This window comes from Pseudophryne corroboree, chromosome 3, assembly GCF_028390025.1.
Source record: "Pseudophryne corroboree isolate aPseCor3 chromosome 3, aPseCor3.hap2, whole genome shotgun sequence".
NCBI lineage: Eukaryota > Metazoa > Chordata > Amphibia > Anura > Myobatrachidae > Pseudophryne > Pseudophryne corroboree.
The window spans coordinates 408,679,486-408,705,262 of record NC_086446.1 but is presented as its reverse complement, the minus strand read 5'-3'; the positions used below and the strand labels follow the sequence as shown (position 1 = coordinate 408,705,262).

The 25,777-nt window shown below is 46.8% G+C and overlaps 1 protein-coding gene across 4 annotated transcripts in view; it reads left to right on the top strand.

The window, feature by feature from the left end:
* The window catches only part of CHD6 (chromodomain helicase DNA binding protein 6), a 522,916-nt gene that overhangs the window by 326,007 nt on the left and 171,132 nt on the right, over positions 1 to 25,777 (top strand). For all 4 annotated transcript variants that reach the window (XM_063960191.1, XM_063960189.1, XM_063960190.1 and 1 more), the window contains one exon: positions 24,375 to 24,570. In XM_063960191.1, coding sequence (XP_063816261.1) covers positions 24,375 to 24,570 — 196 coding nt within the window. The remainder of the gene's footprint in view (positions 1 to 24,374; positions 24,571 to 25,777) is intronic.

Sequence of the window (25,777 nt, the reverse complement as noted above, 5' to 3'; positions counted from 1 at the left end):
CATGTGATAGAATCCAACATGGCTGCGCCCATGTTAGCACTTGGAGGGAAAAGTTAGTTAGAGAAACCATGTGGAGATTCAGCAGTAATGGCGGCACGGACCACGGAGGGCAGGAGACGCCACACTGACAACTTGCATACTGGAACCACATGGATGACAGCGGAGGCCGCGGCAGGCATGAGACGCCACACTGACCAATCTGTATACTGGAAACACAGGAACGGCGGCGGAGGCCGCGGAGGACTGGAGACGCCATTCTGAGGCCTAACATGGAGCCGCTTGTGACAGCGCTTCAAAGTGACGGAAGGGAGATGTACAGTGTGGACATCAGCAACGCAGGCAAGATCCGGCCCTGGGACGCCGAGCCAGCCTCAGGAGTCATCTGAATGGTAAGTAATGGCGTCCAGATACCCGGATCGTGACAGCACCCCCCCCCCCCCCCCCTTTAGGAGTGGCCCCAGGACACTTTTTTGGCTTCTGAGGGAATTTAGAGTTGAAATTCCGGACCAAGGCAGGAGCATGGACATCTGAAGCATTGGTCCAAGAGCGTTCTTCAGGACCATAGCCCTTCCAGTCAATAAGATATTGCAACTGACCGTAACCGGAACGTGAATCCAGAATCTTGCCAACTTCATACTCAACTCCCCGTTGAGTCTGGACTTTAGGAGCCGGAGGTAGTACAGAATGAAAGCGATTCAGAATCAGTGGTTTCAGAAGGGAAACATGGAATGTCCTAGGTATTTTCAAGAAAGGGGGTAACTGGAGTCTGTAAGCAACAGGATTGACAACTTGTTCAACTCGAAAAGGACCGATGTAACGAGGTGCAAACTTTCATGCTCGGAACTCTTAACTTCAGATTCTTCGTAGATAACCACACACGACCACCCACCTTGAGAGCAGGAACTGCCCTACACTTCCGATCCGCAAAGTTCTTGTACCTGAATGATGCTTTGAGCAGAGCCGCTCGTACATTTTTCCAGTTATCTGAAAACTGGGTAAGGTGATACCCACTGCTGGTACCAAAGTTGCTGGAAGCGGCTGGAATTCTGGAACTTTAGGGTGGAATCCATAGTTAATGAAGAATGGTGTTGAAGAAGATGAGGAATGATATTGGTTGTTATGGCTGAATTCGGCCCAGGGAAGGAGTTGAACCCAGTCGTCTTGAGAGGAAGATACATAGATGCGGAGGAAGGCCTCCAAGTTCTGATTCACCCTCTCAGTTTGACCATTGGTCTGAGGATGGTAAGCTGTAGAATTTTTTTTTAATTTGACTTGGAGGGCTTGACACAAACTTCGCCAGAACTTGGCTACAAATTGTACTCCTCTATCAGAGATGATCTCTTCAGGAAGACCGTGAAGTCGGAAGATTTCTTGAATGAATACTTGAGCCAACTTGGAAGCTGACGGAAGACCGGTGAGAGGAATGAAATGTGCCATCTTGGTGAATCGGTCAACTACCACCCAGATGGTATTAAACTTGTTGCACATAGGCAGGTCTGTAACAAAGTCCATCGACAAATGGGTCCATGGTCGACGGGGAACGGATAATGGAACCAGTTGCCCCGCAGGTGACTGGCGGGATACTTTGTGTTGGGCACATTTTGGGCAAGATGCAATAAACTCCATGACGTCCTTCTTCAGAGTTGGCCACCAATAAGACCTAGAGATAAACTCAAGTGTTTTCTGAATGCCTGTATGTCCGGCGAAACGGGAAGCATGAGCCCAATGCATGAGCTTCTTCCTTAATACCGGTTTCACAAAACTTTTCCCTGGTGGGGGCGTAGAGTCCATCCTTACCGTGGAGAATGCCAACGGATTAATAATAGGATGCTTGTCAGAAGACTCATTTTCTTGCTCCCAAGAGCGGGAAAGGGCATTGGCCTTGCGATTCTAAGAGCCCGGACAGAACTGGAGTTTAAAATCGAACCAGGAAAAGAAAAGTGCCCATCTGGCCTGACGAGGGTTAAGACATTGTGCGCCTTTCAGATATAAAAGATTCTTGTGGTCGGTGAGTATGGTAACTGAATGAGAAGCTCCCTCCAACAGATATCTCCACTCCTCTAGAGCGAGTTTGATTGCCAGCAACTCCTGATCGCCAATGGCATAGTTGCGCTCAGCTGGGGAGAACTTCCGGGAGAAGAAACTGCAAGGATGTAGATGACCATCTTTAGCTCTCTGGGATAACACCGCTCCTACTCCAACGGAGGAGGCATCCACCTCTAAGATGAAAGGAGAGTCGATGTCAGGATGTTTCAAAACCGGAGCAGAGATGAATCGTTGCTTTAAAAGATGAAAAGCTTGCGTAGCTTCCTCAGACCACTTGGACGGATTAGTACCCTTCTTAGTCAACGCAGTGATAGGCGCCACAATGGTGGAAAAGTCTCGTATAAACTTTCTATAGTAATTTGGCGAATCCTAAAAACCTCTGGACCCCTTTGAGGGTTAAGGGTATCGGCCAATTCTGGATTGCTTGTAGTTTCTCAGGATCCATCTCTAGTCCGGAACCGGACACAATGTAGCCTAGAAACGGAATGGATTTGACTTCAAAAACACACTTCTCTAACTTGCAATAGAGATGGTTGACTCGGAGACGGGACAGAACCTCCTTTACCCAAAAACGATGTTCCTCTAGATTATTGGCAAAGATCAGTATATCATCTAGGTAAACCACGACATGGCGATATAAGATGTCTCTGAAGATCTCATTCACGAAATGCTGGAAGACAGCTGGAGCATTACTTAATCCGAGGGGCAGGACGAGGTACTCATAATGTCCATCACGGGTGTTAAAGGCGGTCTTCCACTCGTCACCCTCTCGGATCCGGATGAGATTGTAGGCACCCCTCAAATCCAACTTTGTAAAGATGGTTGCTCCACTAACTCGATCGAAGAGTTCTGTAATCAAGGGTAAAGGATATCGGTTCTTAACGGTAATGTCGTTCAAGCCTCTGTAATCGATGCACGGCCGCAGGCCACCGTCTTTCTTCTTCACGAAGAAGAGACCTGCACCTGCTGGGGAAGAAGAAGGTCGGATGAAACCCTTCGCCAAATTCTCCTTAATGTATTCCTCCATGGAATGCGTCTCTGTTATGGACAACGGGTAAGTTCGGCCTCGAGGTGGAACCTTCCCTGGGATGAGATCAATTGGACAGTCCCATTCCCTATGAGGAGGAAGGATGTCAGTAGAAGCTTTACTGTACACGTCCGTGTAGTCTCGATATGGAGGAGGTGGAACATCAGACGACCTAGAGGAGGAAGAACAAACAGGAAGTACTTTGGACAAACAGGTCTCAGCACAGGAGGGACCCCATGCAAGTATTTGCGTAGTTTTCCAGTCAATCGATGGATTGTGGAGACGAAGCCATGGAAGGCCCAAAACCACTGGATGTGTGGCTCTTGGAATCACTAAAAAAGAAATAAATTCTGAATGAAGAACCCCTACTTTCAGACGAACTGGTAGAGTCCTTAGAGAAATAACAGCATCAAAAATCTTACTGCCATCCACGGCAGTCAAGGAAATGGATGAGGAAAGTCTCTCGGTGAGTAGGGACCACCGTTTAACATATGCTTTCCCAGCTGCTCCGGAATCTAGGAGAGCAATGACGTTCCTATAACGTTGAACAATTTGAAGCGAGACTGGGAGATTACAATCATGAGGAGAGGGATAGGAAAGCATTACTCCTAGCCGGCCCTCTCCTTGGCGAGCTAGGACTTGAAGTTTCCCGGACGTTTGGGACAAGCATTGTTTGCGTGAGACGAAGCTGCACAGTAAAGACAGAGGGACTCAGAAAGACGTCTTCGGCGCTCAGCAGGAGATAGACGGGAACGACCAATTTGCATGGGTTCATCGTTGGATGGAGACGGTTGACGAGGAGGAGGAGCAGAAGATTTTGGAGTAGAAGACCTTCCCCGCTCAGTTGCTCTTTCTCTGAACCGTAGATCAACTTTTGTGCATAAAGAGATTAGCTCATCCAACTTAGAGAGCAAGTCTCTGGTAGCTAACTCATCCTTGATGCGTTCTGATAAGCCATGCTAGAATGCAGCATACAGAGCTTCGTCATTCCATGCCAGTTCGGATGCCAGGATCTTGAACTGTATAAGATACTGTCCCACAGTACGCGTTCCTTGGCGTAAACGGAGAATCTCAGAAGAAGCTGAAGTTATTCGGCCTGGCTGAAGATGCGCCTGAATGTTGTTACAAAGTCAGTATAGGAGGATAGCAGGGTATCAGACTTCTCCCATAAAGGTGATGCCCAGTCAAGGGCTGAGCCACTAAGAAGGGAAATAATATAGGCAATTTTAGTACGGTCACTGGGAAAACTGCCGGGTTGTAGCTCAAAGTGAATTTCACATTGATTGAGAATTCCCCTGCAGAATCTTGGAGATCCATCAAATTTTGCTGGCGTTGGAAGATGAAGACGTGGAGCAGAAATGGGTAAGGTGGGTGGGGTTACAGCTGGTGTCACTGTGGTGGACGCACCGGATGCGCCAGATCCACGGAGAGTCGCTTGGATCCCATCCAGCCGTGTAGAGAGATCCTGGAGACAGCGGATAATGTGGCCTTGTGCAGCCTCCTGATGTTCGAGTCTGGCTGCCAGTTCTTGCATCGGCCTGGCCGCTTGATCCTGGTCTCCGGCTGGATTCATATGGTCAGTGCTTACTGTCACAACTGAGGGTCTGGGCTGACAGGAGGAAGCCTCAGTTGTAGGGGCTGAGATGTAGTGGAACCTGGGAGGTTGAATCAGACCCCTGAACATGTAAGGAACACATAAGAAAGTTGCCCGAAGGCGTGACCAAGACAACTTGAGTAAAAGTCAATAATGATTTATTTAAGATGACTCCATGAATCACAGCAGTGGTAAAAGAATAATGCAATAACGTATAACACAGTTCCTGGATACTACGGGTTGGCAATGGCCACAGGGCTCTGGTAGCAATAGGTACAGTTCTTAATGTCCTTGAGATGGAAAGTCCTTACCAGGCCCGGACGTAGTAGTGAGAATAGCCAAGGAACAGGCCAGCTGATGTTAACAGTAAGCTGGTACGTTGTTGTTGGAATAGCTGCTGTGGGTACTGGTTGGAACCAGTCAGGTGTTAACACGGAGTGGATGCTGGGTGGAACCAGCCAAATGGTAGTATGAAGCTTGAGAGCGAAGAAATACTGGTACCGGTGGTTTGTGGAAATCTGCTGGGAAGCACCGGCACTTTAAGAAATGCTGATCGCTGCTGGAAGCTAGCTGCTGGAAGCAGATGGATCTGTAGCTGGAAACTGGAGTAGTCACGGAGGACTGGAGAGTCAGGCTGCACCGCAAGGTGGTGAGCTGGTGCGGGTCTCTAAGTGGAAGCTGGAGACAGGAGCTGGAACCCTGGAAAAACAACCACAGGAGAGAGAGACTGGAAACAAGGTTTGACAACCAAAGCACTGACGCCTTCCTGGCCCAGGCACAGGATACTTATACCTGCAGCAAGGCAGGCATTGGCTGGGCAATTATGCAGATTCCAGTGGAGCAGCGGATTGGTGGAAACTGAGACGTGATAGAATTCAACATGGCTGCGCCCATGTTAGCACTTGGAGGGAAAAGTTAGTTAGAGAAACCATGTGGAGATTCAGCAGTAATGGCGGCACGGACCACAGAGGGCAGGAGACGCCACACTGACAACTTGCATACTGGAACCACATGGATGACAGCGGAGGCCGCGGCAGGCATGAGACGCCACACTGACCAATCTGTATACTGGAAACACAGGAACGGCGGCGGAGACCGCGGAGGACTGGAGACGCCATTCTGAGGCCTAACATGGAGCCGCTTGTGACAGCGCTTTAAAGTGACAGGAGGGAGATGTACAGTGTGGACATCAGCTACGCAGGCAAGATCCGGCCCTGGGATGCCGAGCCAGCCTCAGGAGACATCTGAATGGTAAGTAATGGCGTCCAGATACCCGGATCGTGACACAGATTCTGATAGAAATTCAGATCAGCATAAAATCCCAATGCGTTTAGTCCGTAGTACTTCTTCAAGGGTCTTATATCAATGCACAATTATACGGTCCTTCTTTAGTCATTAAATAGACATTGGAGTTCAAAAATAGAATGTCTGAAAATATCAGTTATTGAAAATCATTGTTAGTGAGAAAAAAAGAGGATTTTGGTACTTACCGATAAATCCATTTCTCTGAATCCTCTAGGGGACACTGGAGCATTCTGAGACAGTAGGGGTGTGAAGCTTGCAACCGGAGGTGTGGCACAATCTAAAATTAGCATTGTCTGCACAGCCGGCTCCTCCCCCTTCACCTCCCTCCTCCCTCAGTTTGGAAAATTTGACTGAGAGAATAGGACATGATACTAGAGCACCAGGCGAGGATCCGAACCGTACAACATAACAAACAGCATCCCAGAGACTTTTAATCGAAAAACCAACGCTGTTTGTACGAACTGAACAAGAACTTTAAGCATAGCAGGCCGACAGCACCGAGGCGGGCGTCCAGTGTCCCTTAGAGGATTCAGAGAAATGGATTTATCGGTAAGTACCAAAATCCTCTTTTCTCTTTCATCCACTAGAGGACACTGGAGCATTCTGAGACAGTAGGGGACGTCCCAAAGTTATACCCCAGGGAGGGAGTGCTGTCGGTGGCCTGCAAAACGACACGTCCGAACTTAGAATTTTCGGACGCAAAGATGTCAAACTTGTAAAATTTCGCGAACGTGTGGGCTGAGGACCACGTCGCCGCTCTGCAAGTTGCGTAGTGGAAACCCTTCTGGCAGCCGCCCCTGAGACACCCACTGATCGGGTGATATGAGCACCCGTCTGAACCGGAACCTGTTTTCCACAGGCAATATAGGCTTGCCGAATGGCAAGTCTAATCCATCTAAACAAAGACTGCGTACATGCTGGCCAACCCTTCTTAGGCCCATCATAAAAAAATAAACGAATGGTCCGACTTTCTGAAAAACGACGTAACCTGTACGGATACCCTTAAAGCTCGGACAACATCCACGGAGATGTCCCCATATGCGAGACCCTGAAAAGATGGGACCACAATGGGCTGGTTGACGTGAAACCCCGAAACAAACTTTGGCAGGGATTCAGCTCTTGTACGGAGTTCTGCCCTATTCTCATAAAAAGACAAAAAGGGGTCTTACACGATAAGGCACCCAACTCAGGATCTGTCTGGCCGAAGCCAAGGCAAGTAATAACGTGACCTTCCAAGAAAGATATTTCAGATCTGTTCTTGCTAGCAGTTCAAAAGTAGGTGATTTCAAAAATTCCAACACCAAATTGAAGTCCCATGGTGCAGTAGGACGATGAAAAGGGGGCTGCCTCCGCAGAACCCCCTGTAAAAAGGTCTGAACCTCTGGTAAGGATGCCAACCGCTGTTGAAATAGGATGGAGAGAGCCGAAATCTGAACCTTCAGAGAGCCCAGCCTCAGTCTTACATCGAGACCGGCCCGAAGTAATAGTAGAAGTCTGGATAAGTGGAAGCTCGCCGAATTCCACCCACGTTCTTGACACCAGTCTATGTACCACTTCCAAATCCTGTAGTAGAGCCTGGCCGTGACCGGCTTCCTAGCGGCAATCCTCGTAGGAACGGCCGTTCGCGGTATTCCTCTATCCCTTAAGATCCTGGTTTCACTGGCCACGCCGTCAAACGCAGCCTGTTCAGGTCTAGGTGGTGGAACGGTCCCTGAGACAGGAGGTCCTCTCTCTGAGGTAACCACCAAGGATCCTTCCCGAACCCTGGGAATGAGGGTAAAGGGTGGAAAAATGTAAACTCTCCTGTAACACCAAGGAAGTGTTAATGCGTCAACGCCTTCTGCTGCCGGATCTCTTGTCCTGGACCCATATCTGGGCAGCTGATGGTTTTGCCGAGACGCCATTAGGTCCCCTTGAGGTAGACCCCATGTCCTCGCCACCATGCCGAAAACCTGTGGATGTAGGTACCACTCTCCCGGATGCATGTCCTGGCGACTGAGACAATCCGCTTCCCAGCTCTCCACACCCGGAACGAACACTGCCGAGGATGATGTTTCACCTTTCTGCCCACAACAAAATCTTTGTGGCTTCCTTTAACGCCATCCTGCTCTTTGTTTCTCCCTGACGGTTTATGTAAGCCGCCGTCGTGACATTGTCCGACTGTATCTTTAAGTGTTGACCCATGACTAGGTCTTCGGCTAAGAGAAGTGCATTGTAAACAGCTCTCAGTTCTAGAATGTTTATGGGTAGCCTGCTCTCCTGTAGCATCCATCTGCCCTGAAACTGATGTTCCTCTAGGACGGCACCCCAACCTCTGAGACTGGCGTCCGTCGTTAGGATTCTCCAATCCCCAATGTCGAATCTCTTGTGCAATGACCACCAAATCAAGGTAGTTCATATATGCGGCGGAAGTCGGATCCTTCGATGTAGAAGCTAGTGCAAACCTGTTCCCTGAGCAATGAAGGTTCATATGGAATGGTCGGGAATGAATTCTGCCGTATTGGAGAGCTTCGAACGACGCCACCCTCTTCCCGAGAAGTTGCACACAGAGGTGTAGAGAAACCGTCTGTGCCCTCAGTACCTGAGCCACTAACCTCTGTAGGTCTTGGATCTTGTTCTCTGGTAGGAAGACTTTCAATTGTACCGTGTTTAAAATGAGACCAGGGAATTTAATCCGTTAAATTGGCATGAGATTGGATTTCTGGAAGTTCCCAATCCACTCATGTCGAATGAGAAATTGAGGAGATATCCGAGCATCCTTTATCAGCTGTTCCTGAGAGGAGGCCTTGATCAGTAGATCGTCTAGATAAGGCATTATCGTGACCCCCAACAGTCTCAATCCTGCTTACCATTACTGCCATGATCTTCTTAAAGATTCTCGGGGCTGACGATAGACCGAACGGTAGGGCTCTGAACTGGTATTGATCCTTCACCAGTGCAAACCTTAAGTCCGCTTGGTGCGGAGTCCAAATAGGGATATGCAGGTATGCATCCTTTATGTCCATGGATACCATGAACTCGTCTTGCTCCAAAACTGCAATGACCGACTGAATTGATTCCATCTTGAATTTGTAAACGCATAGAAACTGGTTTAAAGCTTTTAAATTGAGTATCGGTCTGACCGTACCTTCTGGCCTTGGCACAACAAAAAAGATCGGAATAGAACCCCGTTCCCCTTTGGGAGGCGGGAACTGGAATAATAACTTCCGACTGTAGCAACTTTTGGATCGCTATCAGTAGGGCTCTTGCTGTCTGTACCCCTGGGAGATTATGTTCTTTATCCAAAGTTCTGGTGAGGTTTGGCCCAGATGTCCCGAAACCCCTCCAGACGTGCGCCCCCCAAGGGGGACCCCATGTGAGCTGGGAGACAGTCATGCCACGGTCTTGTCAGCAGGTCTATCCTGCCTTCTGGCCATTGTCTGTGCACGGCCTCTATCCCTAGCTCCACGTTCTTGTGCACCGAAACCTCTTCCTCGGGCACGAAAGGACTGCGATCTAAATGAATGAAACGCTGGTCCTGAATAACCTCTCCTAAGCTGTGGAGCGGCCCCCTTATAAGGATTAGGTAGAAAGGTGGATTTCTCTGCTGTAGCCTGCGAATTCCTCTTGTCTAATTCTGAACCGAAAAACATCTCACCCCCAAAGGGTATGGATTCTACCACCTTCTTAGGGTCAGAATCTCCTTGCCATTCTCGGAGCCATAAAATTCGTCTAGTCGATATGGCCGATGCAGAGATGCGTGATATTATTCTGCTAATATCCTTTGAGGCCTGACACAAGTACGAATCTCGAATGTGTTCCGCCAGTTGGATAAAATTCTTCCAAGCTATTTTCCTCCTCAATAGCCTGTACAATACGTCCAGACCATGCTCCCATGGCCTTGTTGACCCAAGCACAGACGATCGCAGGTCTCTATGCTGCACTGCTGCTACGAAAATTTAAAGCAGTGTCAACCCTACGATCTGACGCGTCCTTTAAAGTCGTTACATTAGGTATTGTTAAGATTGTCTTCTGCGACAATCTACCTAGAGAAGCATCCACTACTGGTGGATTCTTCCACTTATCCATTACACCCTTAGACAAGGGAGAAGTTACTTCAAACCTTTTTGGAAATTGAAAACGTTTGTCAGGTTGTTTCCAAGCCTCCTCCATTTGAGATTGGAGGGATTTAGGAATGGGAAACACTGCCGAACGCGGCCTTTGGGATTCGAACAAGTCGAATTCCTCCTTTCAACTAGAGACTCAAACCCTGAGATTGCCGTGTCCTCTTCTGGAAAATCGGCGTCTAGGATAGATTCAAGTAACTCACCTTCCTCTGTATCGCTGAGAAGACCCTCTACCTCCTTTGATTTCTGTATAATAGGAAGAGGTCTTTTAACTGCCTTGCGCACATTCGTTTCTGTATGTGCGGGCGGCGTCAACTGAGATGCGTGCTACGGGACCGCTCTCCCGTAGCGGCGCCCAGCAGAGACCCCCTCATGCGGCTCCCCTTCACTTGGCGTGCGCGCGACGGGACCGCTCTCCCGCAGCGGCGCCCAGCAGAGACCCCCACATTCGGCTCCCCTTCACTTGGCGTGCGCGCTACGGGACTGCTCTCCCGCAGCGGCGCCCAGCAGAGACCCCCACATGCGGCTCCCCTTCACTTGGCGTGCGCGCTACGGGACCGCTCTCCCGCAGCGGCGCCAAGCAGCATATCTCTGAGCCGTGGAGCGAGGGGGGGGAGCAGGGGATGATAATCCTAACAGTGCCGCGTCTCTGCATAAGCTAGGAGCCCTATCCCTGCTCCGTAGCGCAGCTCTCTTCTAACTCTACTGGGACTCTCTCTGCTCCGCACCGATCTCCCCACTGCTGTCAACAGGGGAGATCAGTGTGGAGCGGTCAAAACTGTTATAAGAGGGGATGCTATTAACTGCCTAGTACTGTCTATCTGGGCCCTTAAGTACAACCAGTACTTACTGCCGACTGCTGTGAGGATCTCCTGTAGAGAGATGCAGGTCCCCTTTAGAAGGGATCTTTGTCTCTCATATATCTTACAGCTTTGTCCCCCTTTTGTTAGGTTGACGCAGCCATGAAAAGATTCCATGGTCTATTTTGTCTAGGAGCAGTAGCTCCCACGTGCTGTACCTCCAGCACAATTTTTCAAACTGAGGGAGGAGGGATGTGAAGGGGGAGGAGCCTGCTGTGCAGACAATGCTAATTTTAGATTGTGCCACACCTCCGGTTGCAAGCGTCACACCCCTACTGTCTCAGAATAATCCAGTGTCCCCTAGTGGATGAAAGAGAAATGGGAGGGAAATTGTGTAATCAAATCCCAGAATTTACATAAGGGATAAGTCTAGTTCTTAAATAAGAGGAGGGTAAGTATACATACTGATACAAGAACTTCTACAGATCATGTGACAGTAGTTCACAACAAATGCAGTATGGACATGTCAATGCCTACAGCAAAATTAAGGGGGGTGGGTGGGTGTGAGGTCACATATAGCTAATTTTAGCTTCTCACAGCCTATTACATAGATTCATGTATAAGAAAATATATAACGAAACAGCCCCTCAAAGTGTATGGTAACCTTAATGGCCTTAAAAAATATTTAAAAAATTATTTATAAAAGACAATTTAGTTGAGACCATATTATCACTTAAAATTGTGCATCAGTGAGGACCATACAAACCAATAGTCCACTTCAATGTCACAAACCATGTAAATATTGTTCTCAGTGGATAGCTGTACACAAAAGCCTATAGCAGACGAAGATACAGTGTATATGTGTGTATATAGATAGATAGATATATCCTGCTTTATACTTCTCATTCAGCAAGGCTGGGGAATACTGGACCACAGGATTGAAGGTTGGGGCTACAGCTGGTATCTGATTTAAACTGTAGCTTTAAACCCAAGCTCCACACCCTGTGTTACCATGATTGCAGTCTTTAGGTACCTGTGGAGTAGGGCACGTTTTGGAAGGACTGCTATACAGCCCTTTTCTGTAGTTTAGTTCTTTTAATATATTTTCTTTGTAATATTATTTTATTTTTAGCTTAGTTTCTGTGTGCTGCTTGAGCAGTGTCAGGTGGAGGGTGCGCTACCAGCAGAGACCCCCTACAGCACTCTGACCTCAGTGGAGGCCGCCAGGGCCTGGGGACAGACTCACCCTGTCTCCCTTTAGAGGGGCAAGTGGTTACAGCTGTCGTGGATTGTGGCCGCAATTTTTCCAGACTGGGACCAGAAGTTTTAATTGGTAAGGGAAGTACACAAAGTCTGGGTAGAGTGGAGCCTGGAGGGGGCGGAGCTTGCAATGCTGCACTTTTCCTTCTGCAACCATACCATTGAGACTGCACAGGCTAGTGCTGGGAGTGGTGATCCTGCGCTTCAACAGAGGGCACACTCCTCTCCCCTGCAGCTACACTGTTGCTACAGAGCTTAGTAACTATTGTTTGTATAGCTGCCTATGTTTGTCACCTATGTGTGGTCTACAGGGGGTAAATCAGAGTTGATCGCAGCAGCAAATTTGTTAGCTAATGGGCAAAACCATGTGCACTGCAGGTGTGGCAGATATAACATTTGCAGAGAGAGTTAGATTTGGGTGGGTTATTTTGTTTCTGTACAGGGTAAATAATGGCTGCTTTATTTTTACACTGCAATTTAGATTTCAGATTGAACACACCCCACCCAAATCTAACTATCTGCACATGTTATATCTCTCCCCTGCTGCAGTGCGCATGGTTTTGCCCAACTGCTAACTAATTTGCTGCTGCAATCAACTCTGAATTACCCCCTATGTACACTATGGGGTATATGCAATTGCGGTCGAATTGCCGCAAATGTCGAAAAACGGGGCCAATGCGACACAAAAAACTGATTCGACAATGCAATACAGTACTTTTCATCAAAAAACCTGCCGTTTCAGATTCGACTTTTTGCAATTCGTCATTTTCAAAATTCGACATGTCTGCAATGGTAAAAATGCGGCTTTTTGACAAAAGTATATTCAATTGAAGAATGTCGATTCGACAACAGTGCTTTTCGACAGTCATTTCGTCAATTTCAGTCCGCCTCATTTTGCTGGCGGGATCTAATAAAAAAATTTTAAAACATGTGTTTTTGTGTGGTTTTTTTTGTTGCTAATAGCATATCTATTTATATTAGAAGGGATTATTTACTTGGTTTGTCTATTAGGAGCCACAAGTATTATTTAATAGATTTTTTAAAAGAATATATATATATATATATATATATATATATATATATTTTACTGACTAAAATAATAGAGAGATCAGAGAATATTTTTCAGTGGGAAGGGGTGGGAATGGGTTAAAAACCCTGAAAAAAAAATGCATGGGGTCCCCCCTCCTAAGCATATCCAGCCTCGGGCTCTTTGAGCCGGTCCTGGTTGTAAAATGCGGGGGAAAAATTGACAGGGGATCCCCCGTATTTTAACAACCAGCACCGGGCTCTGCGTCCGATCCTGGTGCAAAAAATATGGGGGACATAAGACGTAGGGGTCTCCCGTATTTTTAACATCAGCACCGGGCTCCACTAGCTGGAGAGATAATGCCACAGGGGGGGACACTTTTATACCGGTCCCTGCGGCCGTAGCATTAAATCCCCAACTAGTCACCCCTGGCCGGGGTACCCTGGAGGAGTGGGGACCCCTTAAATCAAGGGGTCCCCCCCCTCGAGCCACCCAAGGGCCAGGGGTGAAGCCCGAGGCTGCCCCCCCCCCCATCCAAGGGCTGCGGATGGGAGGCTGATAGCCTTGTGTCAAAATAAAGAATATTGTTTTTTGTAGCAGAACTACAAGTCCCGCTGGTACCAGTAGTTCTACTGCAAAATAATACCCAAATAAAAACAGTACACGCACACCGTGAAAGTAAAACTTTATTACATACATGCACGCCGACACACACATACTTACCTATGTTGACACGCTGACTCGGTCCACTTCTCCATGTAGAATCCATGGGGTACCTGAAAATAAAATTATACTCACAAAAATCCTGTGTAGCATCTGTCCTCTTCTGCTTGTAATCCACGTACTTGGCAAAAAAACAAACTGGAAAACACGATCCACGCACTGAAAGGGGTCCCATGTTTACACATGGGACCCCGAATGCTGGGACCCCACGTGACTCCTGTCACAGAGGGTCCCTTCAGCCAATCAGGGAGCGCCATGTCGTGGCACTCTCCTGATTGGCTGTGCGCGTCTGAACTGTCAGACGGCGCATAGCACTATGCCGCTCCATTGTATTCAATGGTGGGAACTTTGCGGACAGCGGTGAGGTTACTCGCGGTCAACCCGAGTTCGGAATGAGGGTTTCTGACGTCAGCATCGGTCCGGATCGTCGCAGCGGCTGAGTAAGTCCTGGCCTGTGCAGAGACGGCACAAATTTTTGTTTGTGCAGCTCCCTGCACATCCGTTCGCACCCCTGCACACCGATTACCCCCTCCCCCTGTAGGCGGCGATTACCTGGTCGCAGCAGTGCAAAAGTATCGCCTCCTTGCGACCGGGTCTGAATGAGGGCCTAAGTCCCTAATCTAGGTACTAAGTCTGTGACCCGGCAAAGCTTGGCTTTAGCGATAAGTGCGCTGTGTGCTGGTTCTATCCTCTCTCTCTGTCTCTCTGGATTGTGGGTTAATTGTGCTTTAACCTTTTCCTGTGAGTGTGCTCTTACTGCTGCAGTATGTCAGGCAAAGAGTGTGTATCATGCAAGGCACAGTGTTCCTCTTCTCCAGGGGGTTCACTAGTGTGTAGTCTCCCTTCTCAGGCTAGTGGGACGAAGCCAGCATGGCTGCACTCCATTCGGGGGATGATTTCCACCATCTCTACTAAATTATCTCGTAATGAGAAGGAGACTCAATACTTAAGACAGTCTATAACCGAGTTTATGCAAAATGACTCAGACCAACGTCTCAGTCCTCTACCATTTGACCGCAAAAACTTACTTTGGCCCATATCCTGCATTCTAATTTGATAATGGTGGGTCAGAAATGGAGGAAGGTGAGGTGGACATAGAGGTAGGAGTGGGTACTCTGTCGCAAGGTTTTGAGGCTTTCATAGACTCTATAAGGGAAGTCCTAAATATTCCTGATAAGGTGACAAAGGTGTGTGAGGAATCTTTCTTTAATGTGAAGAAGAAATCCTCAGCCACTTTTCCTGTGTCAAAGGAACTAAATACCCTGTTTGGAGAAGCGTGGGTTAATCCAGATAAGAAATTTCAAATCCCTAGGCGGTTATTATCATCTTTTCCTTTACCTCCTGAGCATAGGAAAAAATTGGAAAATCCACCGATAGTGGATGCATCAGTATCCAGGCTCTCACGTAAAATAGTAATACCTGTTCCTAGTGCAGCCTCTCTAAAGGATGCAGCTGATCGTAAGATTGAGACTACACTCAAATCTTTGTATACAGCTGCTGGGGTGGCTCAGAGACGCACTATAGCATGTGGGTGGATTACGCGAGCCATTGCTAAATGGTCTGCTAATTTAAATGAGGGGTTAGACATCTGCTTACCTCAAGGGGAAATTGTTTTTACTCCTGCAACACGTACAAGACTTTGCGAACTTTATGGTGGAAGCCATTAAGGAGATTGGTTTGCTTAATGCACGCACCACAGCTATGGCAGTGTCGTCGCGCAGGGGATTATGGCTACATCAGTGGACTCCTGACGCGGACTCAAAAAAAGATGTGGAAGGCCTGCCTTTCACAGGTGAGGCCTTATTTGGCGATGAACTCGACAAGTGGATTTCACGAACTACTGCGGGTAAATCCACCTGATTTCACAAGTTACTGCGGGTAAATCCACCTATCTGCACTCTGCAGCTCCGCCAGCTAAGAAGGCCTACTCAGGACCCAATTTACAGTCCTTACGGACTGCAAAGTTTCAGGGCAAGGCCCAGAGGTTCTTCTACCACCGCCAAAAGTGGTAGAGGTTAACCACACAAATCAGCGGCTGCTGGTTCACAGGAACAGAGCTCCGGCTCTGCCTCCTCGAAGCCTTTCGCATGACAATGGACCGCACAGTCTGGGAGACAGGCAGGTTTGAGCCTGGCTAAAATTCTTCAGTCACGCCTGAACAAGATCTTGCCAGGATCACTGGGTCATAGACCTTATATCCCAGGGCTACAGGCTGGAGGTCCAGGATCTCTCACCTCACAGATTCTTCAAATCAGATTTACCAGTTTAACATGAGGCAAGAATAACCTTACAAGATGCCATTCAAAAACTGTTACAGACCCAGGTCATTGTTACAGTTCCACCTCCTCTATAAAACAAGGGTTACTATTCCAGCTTATTTGTAGTACCGAAACCGGACAGTTCGGTAAGACCGATTCTGAATCTCAAGTCATTGATCCCATACTTACTAGTGTCACTACCAGTTCCAGGCCTTGCCATTTGGTCTCTCCACGGCACCGAGGGTGTTCACTAAAGTGACGGCAGAAATGATGATACTACTGCACAAACAAGGAGTGAATGTAATTCCTTACCTGGACGATCTTCTGATAAAGGCTGTGTCCCGGGAGCAGTTGGTAGAGAACATTGGTTTCACAACCAGATTACTCCTGGATCATGGGTGGATTCTGAACCTACCAAATCTCACCTAGAACCAACGCAGAAGCTTAATTCCCTGGCAGTGATACTGGACACAGAGTCTCAGAGAATGTTCCTTCCCTTGGAAAAGTCATTGGTAATCCAGTCGATGGTTTGGGATGTCTTGAAGCCGACCCGAATCTCAGTACACTTGTGCATCTGCCTTCTGGGGAAAATGGTGGCTTCTTATGAGGGAGGGTCGAAGGTTCGGGATTCAGAATTGGATTGTTCCAGCCACAGATGCAAGCCTCAGAGGTTGGGCTGCAGTCACCCAGGGGGTGCAGTTTCTAGGAAGATGGTCAAGTCATGAAGTCGTCCTTCCAATAAACATCCTACAACTCAGGACTATCTACAACGCCCTTCTACAGGCCTCATCTCTTCTTCAGAATCAGACCATTCAAGTTCAGTCGGACAATGTGATGGCGGTGACGTACATAAACCGACAGGGAGGAACGAAAAGCAGAGCCACAATGTCAGACATGTCAAGAATTTTCCTCTGGGTGGAAAAACATGCCGTGGCGTTGTCGGCAATCTTCATTCCGGGAGTAAACAACGGGGAAGCAGATTTCCTCAGAAGACACGACCTGCACCCGGGAGAATGGGGCCTCCACCCGGGGGTGTTCCAGTGGCTAAAACATTGGTAGAGTTATCGTAGATCCGTGGCCTCTGCCTCTTCGAGAGGATCTTCTGAAACACGTTTGTTTATCAAGACTTACCACGGCTATGTTTGACTGCATTCTAGCCAGGAGAGGGATTCCTGACATGGTCATCCCTACTATGATCCAAGCCAGGAAGGGAGTAACGTCAAAACATTACCATCGTATCTGGAAGAAATATGTCTCTTGGTGTGAGAGCTGAAAATTCACCTGGGACATTTCCTGCTTTTTCTGCAGTCGGGAGTTGACGTGCGCCTGTGCCTAGGCTCCATAAAAGTTCAGATTTCGACCTTGTCTATTTTCTTTCAGAACCAATTGGCTTCTCTCCCTGAGGTCCAGACATTCTTGAAAGATGTTCTTCACATCCAACCTCCCTTTGTGCCCCCCCCCCCCACGGCACCTTGGGATCTCAATTTGGTTCTGCAATTCCTCCAATCAGACTGGTTTGAACCGTTACAGGAGGTAGACGTAAAGTATCTTACGTGGAAGACTGTCATGCTGTTGGCCTTGGCTTCGGCAAGGCGCGTGTCGGAGCTGGGGCCGTTGTCTCACAAGAGCCCCTACTTGATTTTTCCATGAGGACAGAGCTGAACTCAGGACTCGTCAGCAATTCCTTCCTAAGGTGGTGTCGGCATTTCACATCAACAAACCAATTGTGGTTCCGGTTGTTACTGATACCTCTGCTACTTCAAAGTCTTTGGACATTGTAAGGGCTTTGAAGGTGTATGTAAAGCGAACGGCTCGTCACATCACATCTGACTCGCTATTCGTTCTTTATGATGCCAATAACATTGGGTGTCCTGCTTCAAAGTAGTCAATTGCACGCTGGATCAGGCTCACTATCCAGCATGCTTATTCCACGGCAGGTTTGCCGATTCCAAAATCTGTACAGGCCCACTCTACTAGGTCGGTGGGTTTCTCTTGGGTGGCTGCCGGGGATGTCTCGGCATTCTAACTCTGCCGAACAGTTACTTGGTCGGGTTCGAACACGTTTGCCAAGTTTTACAACTTCTATACCTTTGACCAAACTGAAGGTTTTCAGAGGAAATCTGTTCTGCTGGAACCCTAGCACACTCCCACCCAGTTTGGGAGCTTTGGTACTTCCCCCATGGTACTAAATGGATTCCCAGTATCCCCTAGGACGTAAGAGAAAATAGGATTTTAATTACCTACAGGTAAATCCTTTTCTCGTAGCCCGTATGGAATACTGGACGCCCTCCTGGTGCTTCGTTCTTCCTGCGCGGTTACTTGTTTACGTACTGTTGTTTGGTTCAGCTGTTGCTGTCCCTGTTTTCAAGTTTGGTAAGCATGGCGTTCCTCATGTTCTGGGTGTGCTGGTTTGAAATCTCAGCACTTTCCTTATCTATATCCTTCTCTCAAAGTATGTCCGTCTCCTCGGGTCTCTCAAAGTATGTCCGTCTATACCCCATGGTACTAAATGGATTCCCAGTATCCCCTACGGACTACGAGAAAATGATTTACTGGTAGGTAATTAAAATCCTAATTTTTTTTTGCAGTATGTTTTTACTTCACAGTTTTCTAAAGGCACCTTCTTACACAGTGGCCCTCATTCCGAGTTGTTCGCTCGCAAGGCGAATGTAGCAGAGTTACACACGCTAAGCCGCCGCCTACTGGGAGTGAATCTTAGCTTCTTAAAATTGCGACCGACGTACGCGCAATATTGCGATTACAAACGAGTTAGCAGTTTCAGAGTAGCTCCAGACTTACTCTGCCTGTGCGATCATTTCAGTGCTTGTCGTTCCTGGTTGACGTCACAAACACACCCAGCGTTCGCCCAGGCACTCCCACCGTTTCCCCGGCCACTCCTGCGTTTTTTCCGGAAACGGTAGCGTTTTCAGCCACACGCCCCTGAAACGCCGTGTATCCGCCCAGTAACACCCATTTCCTGTCAATCACATTACGATCGCCGGAGCGAAGAAAAAGCCGTGAGTAAAAATACTTTCTTCATAGTAAAGTTACTTGGCGCAGTCGCAGTGCGAACATTGCGCATGCGTACTAAGCGGATTTTCACTGCGATGCGATGAAAAATACCGAGCGAACAACTCGGAATGAGGGCCAGTATACGTGCTTCAACATCGCAGCTGAATTCTGACTTACAGACGTGTCTCCTACTATCTTGTCAGCGCAAACCCTATGGAATTTAATCACCAGGGTGATAGTACCTAGCCGTGAGTCTTGTTGTGCAAACCTTGGTTGAACATGATTGTGTCCGACCATTCGATATGCCAAGTTTCACTACCTACTATTTCTGTCGCAAATGCTCCCAAACCGAAAGTGATGCTCATGCTATCTCCTTTCGGTTTTCTCATTCAGACAGACATATCTTATAGACCTACTCCTTTGGTCGCATTTTTTCCTGTGCTGCTCCAGTTTCGGTCGTTGTGACTACTGACTCAGGGTTTTGAACAGAGGGTTTCATGACGTGGCATCTTCGGCACCGACGGCTCCTTTCGACATCATAGCTGGATCTGACGTTTACTGTGCTTAAGCTCACAGGCTTTTTGCCTAAAGAGCCCAGTCTGGCTTGGCTGGCTAGCCAGTTCGTATTTAATTGGTCATCACTGCGGTGGCCGTGTATGTCCAGTATCGGTAAATCGCTAACAGCAAGATAATACTGGTACAGGTAGAATCCTGTCCTAAATAGGAAATTACAAGGCTAACTTCCCTAAGCTTACTCATAAAAAGTGTGGTCTTTCATTCCAGGAATCTTCCAACACTTTGTTCGGAAGTCATATATTTCCAAAAAGTAATCTCATGGACTTTTTTAAACAATTTCAATGTTCCCCTGTCTGTGTGGTATCTCCAGCCCACTGTTTTTAGCAGTGCCTGCCATGACAGTTCTGTGGGTTCTCATCTATTATATTTATTTTCCCCAAACCCGCTATTGCTTCCAGTTATACAGAGTGACAGAATTCAATGGAAGATTGTAATCCTAGTGGTTCCAGGCTTTCTACACAGGTCGTGGTTTGCTGACATTCTTCTGTTGTAGGAAGGTCCCAAGTGGCGTCTTCCTTTTCGTCCAGACCTGCCACAACAAGGTCCGTTCCTATCCATGGATCTTCCTCGGTTGGCTTTCATGGCCTGGCTCTTAAAATAAAGCTTACGTTTTTCTCTTGCAGGGTCCACAGGTTATCCACAGGATAACATTGAGGATATGAGATAGCGACAGCGGATTGGCACTAAACGATCAAAGCTTTCGGCCTCCCAGGATGCATCGGGCCTGTCCCTTTATCGCCACCTCCTGGCTCATGCAATTCAGTATTTTGTTTGGTGTGGCAGGAGCCTGACCATTGATTATCACAAATGTTGGGAATAAACTTTTTGCAAAAAATATTAAAAAACATGTATAGCAAAGGTGTGAAAGTTTGACAACACTGTTGTCAAACTTTCACACCATTTCTATACATGTTTTTTATCCTCAAGATTTGTGATAATCAATAGACACTAACTATTTTAATTAACAATTAACAATTAAAGGTTACATTTTAAACTTTCAGTGCACTGGAAACAGATCCTTCTTCTTTTCTTTTGTTTTTTCATCCGGACAACTTTGTGGCATCCTTGGACATTTCAGGATGCTTACTTACACATCCCTATTCGTCCCAGCCACCAGTGCTTCCTCAGGTTTGCCATTCAATCAGACCATTATCAATTTCAAGCATTACTGTTCAGTTTGTCAACAGCACCGCAAGAGTTTACCAAAATCCTTGCGGTCATGACATCTCACCTGCGTCACAGGGGTGGTCAGAATCTTGCCTTATTTAGACGAGCTTTTCCTGATAGCCCAGTCGTAGGTGATTTTGGAACAGGTAACAGTAGATCTTCTACAGCTGACCTTGCCAACCTCTGGCTCCAGTTGTTTTGAAACTACAAGTCCCAGCATGCCCTACCCCACATTTGTTATTAGGGAATGGTAAAACTGTGGCAGAGCATGCTGGGACTTGTAGTTTCACAACAGCTGGAGAGCCACAGGCTGGCCAGGCCTGTTCTACAGTCTCACGGTTGGAGAATCAATTGGCGCAAATCGTTAGGCGAATGGGCCCTCTATCCAGAGGTGTTTCAGATGTTGGTCAGCCGTTGGGGCATTGATGTAATGGCATCTCGGCACAACATCAGGGTGCGAGATACTGTTCCAGAACATGTGATCCGGAAGCTTTTTCTGGTAGACGCTCTAACGGCTCCATGGGCACTTCCCCTCATTTATGTCTTCCCTCCAATCCAGATGTTGCTGCAGGTTCTCCGGAAGTTCAAATGAGAAGGAGTCATGTTATTTCTAGTGGCTCTGGATTGGCCTTGTTGATGATGGCAGCCGTACTTACAGACTCTCTCCATAGACATTCCGCTACGTCTACCCCGGCGTCCGGATCTCCTATCTCAGGGTCCTTGCCTTAATTCGGATCCAGATCATCTTGCTTTGATGGGGTGGCTCTTGAGGCATCCATCCTAAGAAGAAAAGTTTTTTTAAAGAATGTTGTTAATATCATGCTCAGAGCCAGGAATCCTTCCTTGGCCAAAGTTTATCATCGTGTTTAGAATACTTTCTTTGTGTGGTGCTTGACTAGAGGTTTCAGTCCACTCTTATTTCACCTTTCGTGTCTGCTGGCTTTCTTCAGAAAGGTTTTAACCTGGGTCTCCGGCTGTCGTCCTTGAAAATCCGGGTTTCAGCCATGTCTGTCTTGTTCCAGCATCTGTTATCTCAAATGCCTGATGTCTATCTTTTTGCAGGTAGTGCTACATGTCCAGCTGCCTTTTGTGCCTCCAGTTGCTCCATGGGACTTTACCATTGTCTTTCGATCAGTCTGTGAAGCTCTCTTTGGAGACTGTTGATCTACGTTGGCTAACTTGGAAGACCTTTTTCCTCTTCGCTATTTCTTCAGCGCATAGAGTTTCAGATCTTAGTTTGGTTTTACATGAGGACAGGGCAGTCCTTCGCACTTGCTTGCATTACCTACAAAAGGTTGTCTCTAGGTTTCATGTAAGTAAATCAGGAGATTGTGATAATAGCGTTTACAGATACTTTGTAAGCTAACGCTACTATAGATGTTATGCAGGCTCTCCGCATATATGTGGACAGAACCAGGGATGCCCGTAGGTCAGATTCTCTGTTTGTTTTAGGACTATCAGAAGCTGGGCTGGCCAGCATTAAAACAGACATTGGCCCGCTGGCTTCGTTTTACTATTTGCCAGGCCTATACGGCGGTAGACCTTCCTACCCCAGCTGGGGTGAAAGCTCATTGTACTTGCTCTGTACAAGCCTCATTGGCAGCCCAACGTGGGGCCTCTGCAGAGCAGCTTTGTAAGGCGGCCATGTGGTCTTCTTCCCAGACCTTTATTAGGTTTTATACATTTGACACCTTTGTCTCCTCTTCCATGGCATTAAAGTGGAAAGTTGTTGGTTTTTGTTTTTTTTATTACTCCTTTGGCGACTTCTCCTGACTGAGATAATCTGGCTCTGCTAGACATAGGGTGTCATTCCGAGTTGATCGCTAGCTGCCGTTGTTCGCAGTGCAGCGATCAGGCTAAAAATCGGCACTTCTGCGCATGCGTATGCACCGCAATGCGCAGGCGCGTCGTACGGGTACAATGAGCATCGTGGGTTTGCACAGACTGTAACGAACATTCCAGTCGCACGGCCGAACGCTGGAAGATTGACATGAAGTGGGCGTTTCTGGGTGTCAACTGACCGTTTTCAGGGAGTGCTTAGAAAAACGCAGGCGTGGCAGAAAAAACGCAGGCGTGGCTGGGCGGGTGTGTGACGTCAAAAGCCGTCACTCCGTCGTTAGAATCAACGCACACGAAGAGTAACTATACATAACAATTCTCCGGTAAAGCAGCCTGAGCATTTACTCCCGTGACGACTGCTGTTGAATGTCCCATGGTCCAGTCTTCCCCAGTCTTGCTGAATGTGAGAGAGGATTTTTGGTCACTTACCATTGATTTCTTTTCTCTGAAGTAGACTGGGGAACACTGCGTTCCCTCCCTCACGCTCAGTCGTGCGAGGTTTGGTTCTTAAACATCTTTTCCCTACTGGTTGGTTTGATTGTGATAACAGTTTCACTAGGTTACTACTATTCCTCTCCAGACTCTCTTTAAGAAGTAATGGAATCATGGAGATGAAAAGGGGAGGAGGTTTGGTTTAAAGCTACAGTTTAAATTAGGTGCCAGCTTCAGCCCCAACATGTGATCCCATAGTCTAGTGTTCCCAAGCCTGCTTCAGAGAAAAGGATTCAATGGTAAGTGACCAAAAATCCTTTTATGTGAAATTTGTTAAGCCTTGTGAACACTTCGGAGTGTAAAGCGGGGTACACATTAGGTCCACATGAATTTTTGAAGTATTTGTCATTTTTAGCCAAATCGGAATGACAAATAGTCCACATCGTTCAGTGTGTATGCACTATCGAGCGCTCCCGTGCATTGTGCGTCGCATTGTCCCATCTTTCCTACATGCATGTCAATCTGATGATACCTTCAACAATTTTGTCCAAATTATCTAGTGTGTACTGAACGACGCACGATATATCATTTTGTAATTTTAAAGATTGCACAGTGCAAAAGTTTTAGGCAGTTGTGGAAAAAATGCAGCAAAGTAAGAATGCTTTCAAAAAGTGCTAATAGTTTATTTTGATCAATTTACAAAATGCAAAGTGAGTGAACAGAAATCTAAATCAAATCAGTATTTGGTGTGATCACCCTTTGCCTTCAAAACAGCATCAGTTCTTCTAGGCACACTTACACACAATTTTTGAAGGACCTTGGTAGGGAGGGTGTTCCATCTATGAGAACTAACCACAGATCTTCTGTGGATGTAGACTTGCTTAAATTCTTTGGTCTCTCCATAAAGATTCAATGATGTTGAGATCAGGGCTCTGTGGGGGCCATATAATCACTTCCAATACTCCTTGTTCTTCTTTACGCTGAAGATTGTTCTTCATGACATTAGCTGTATATTTGGGGTCGTTGTCCTGTTTGCAGGTCCCATCCCAAAACAATTTTTTGTTACTTCTATTTTGGACAGGATCCGTCCAAACGGAGGACTCTCATACAGGTGGTTTCCTCTCTGTCAGACTCAGTACATCTTGTAATATCATTACAGCCAATAAAATAGCTGTGGTGCTAACTGGTCTTTTTAATTACAGGTATACTTACGAACGAATAGATGGAAGAGTAAGGGGCAATCTCCGCCAGGCAGCCATTGACAGATTCTGTAAACCAGACTCTGATCGATTTGTGTTCCTGCTCTGCACTCGTGCGGGAGGACTGGGAATCAACCTGACAGCTGCAGATACTTGCATTATCTTTGATTCTGATTGGAATCCACAGAATGACCTTCAGGTAACAATATTTTTGTTTTGCTCCTGGCCATAACAATAGAATATAAATATGAATATATTACGCTAAATGAATATATATTACAATATAAATAATGTAAATAATGTGTGTGTATTTCTCATTTACAATAAATATATATATATATATATATATATATATATATATATATATATATATATATAGGGAAACAAATGGTGGCACTCAGAAAAAAAGACCGCTTGTTTCCCTACATGCTCATTCTGAGAGGTTGGGCACCGGACCTGTTACAGCTGCAAGCGTGAGTGCCGGACATTTGTGTGTGTGTATGTATATGTATATATATATATATATATATATATATATATACACATATATACGTGTGTGTGTGTGTATATATATATATATATATATACACACACACGTATGTGTGTATATATATATATATATAAGTACCATTTACTAGTTTGGAAAATTGTTCTATGTTGGTTTTTTTTTTTTTTTTACTTTGGAGTATATTTTGTTCTGTTAGCATAAGTCTGCATAGGGATGGGATATATTTTTTGGGGGATAACATTTCCCCTTCTACTTTTTAGTGAAAATACAAACATTACGACTAATTTACTAAGCTGTCGTATTCTGCATTTTCGTGTTTTCTGATGTCGATGTCATTCGTATTTTTTGGCAGTGTTTTACGGGAGTGAATAGTAAAACACTGCCGACATTAACGCAATGAATCTCGGCCGGATCTGTGAGATCCGTGCAGGGCTTCATTGTGCACCTTTCGTAAAAAAAATAACAGTTACAAATCTGAAAAAAAAAATGCGTGAGGTCCCTCCCGCCCCATTGTATCCAATGGTGGGAACTTTGCGGTCAGCGGTGAGGTTACTTTCGGTCAACCGCTGACCACAAAGTTCCCACCATTGGATACAATGGAGCGCATAGGCGCTACATTGTATCTCTGCCGTGTGCTGCCTCACAGACACTACAGGAGCACACAGCCAATCAGGAGGGTGCCACGACGTGGCGCTCCCTGATTGGCAGAAGGGACCCTCTTTGATAGTAGTCAGGGGGGGTCCTGGCAGTCGGGGAAAGGCGTCCCATGTGTAAACATGGGGCCCCTTTCAGTGCGTGGTCGGGTTTCCGTTTTTTTGTTTTGCCAAGTACGTGGATTATACAAAGAACGGAAGGTACACTGGATTATGTGAGTATAATTTTTTTTCACAGGTACCCC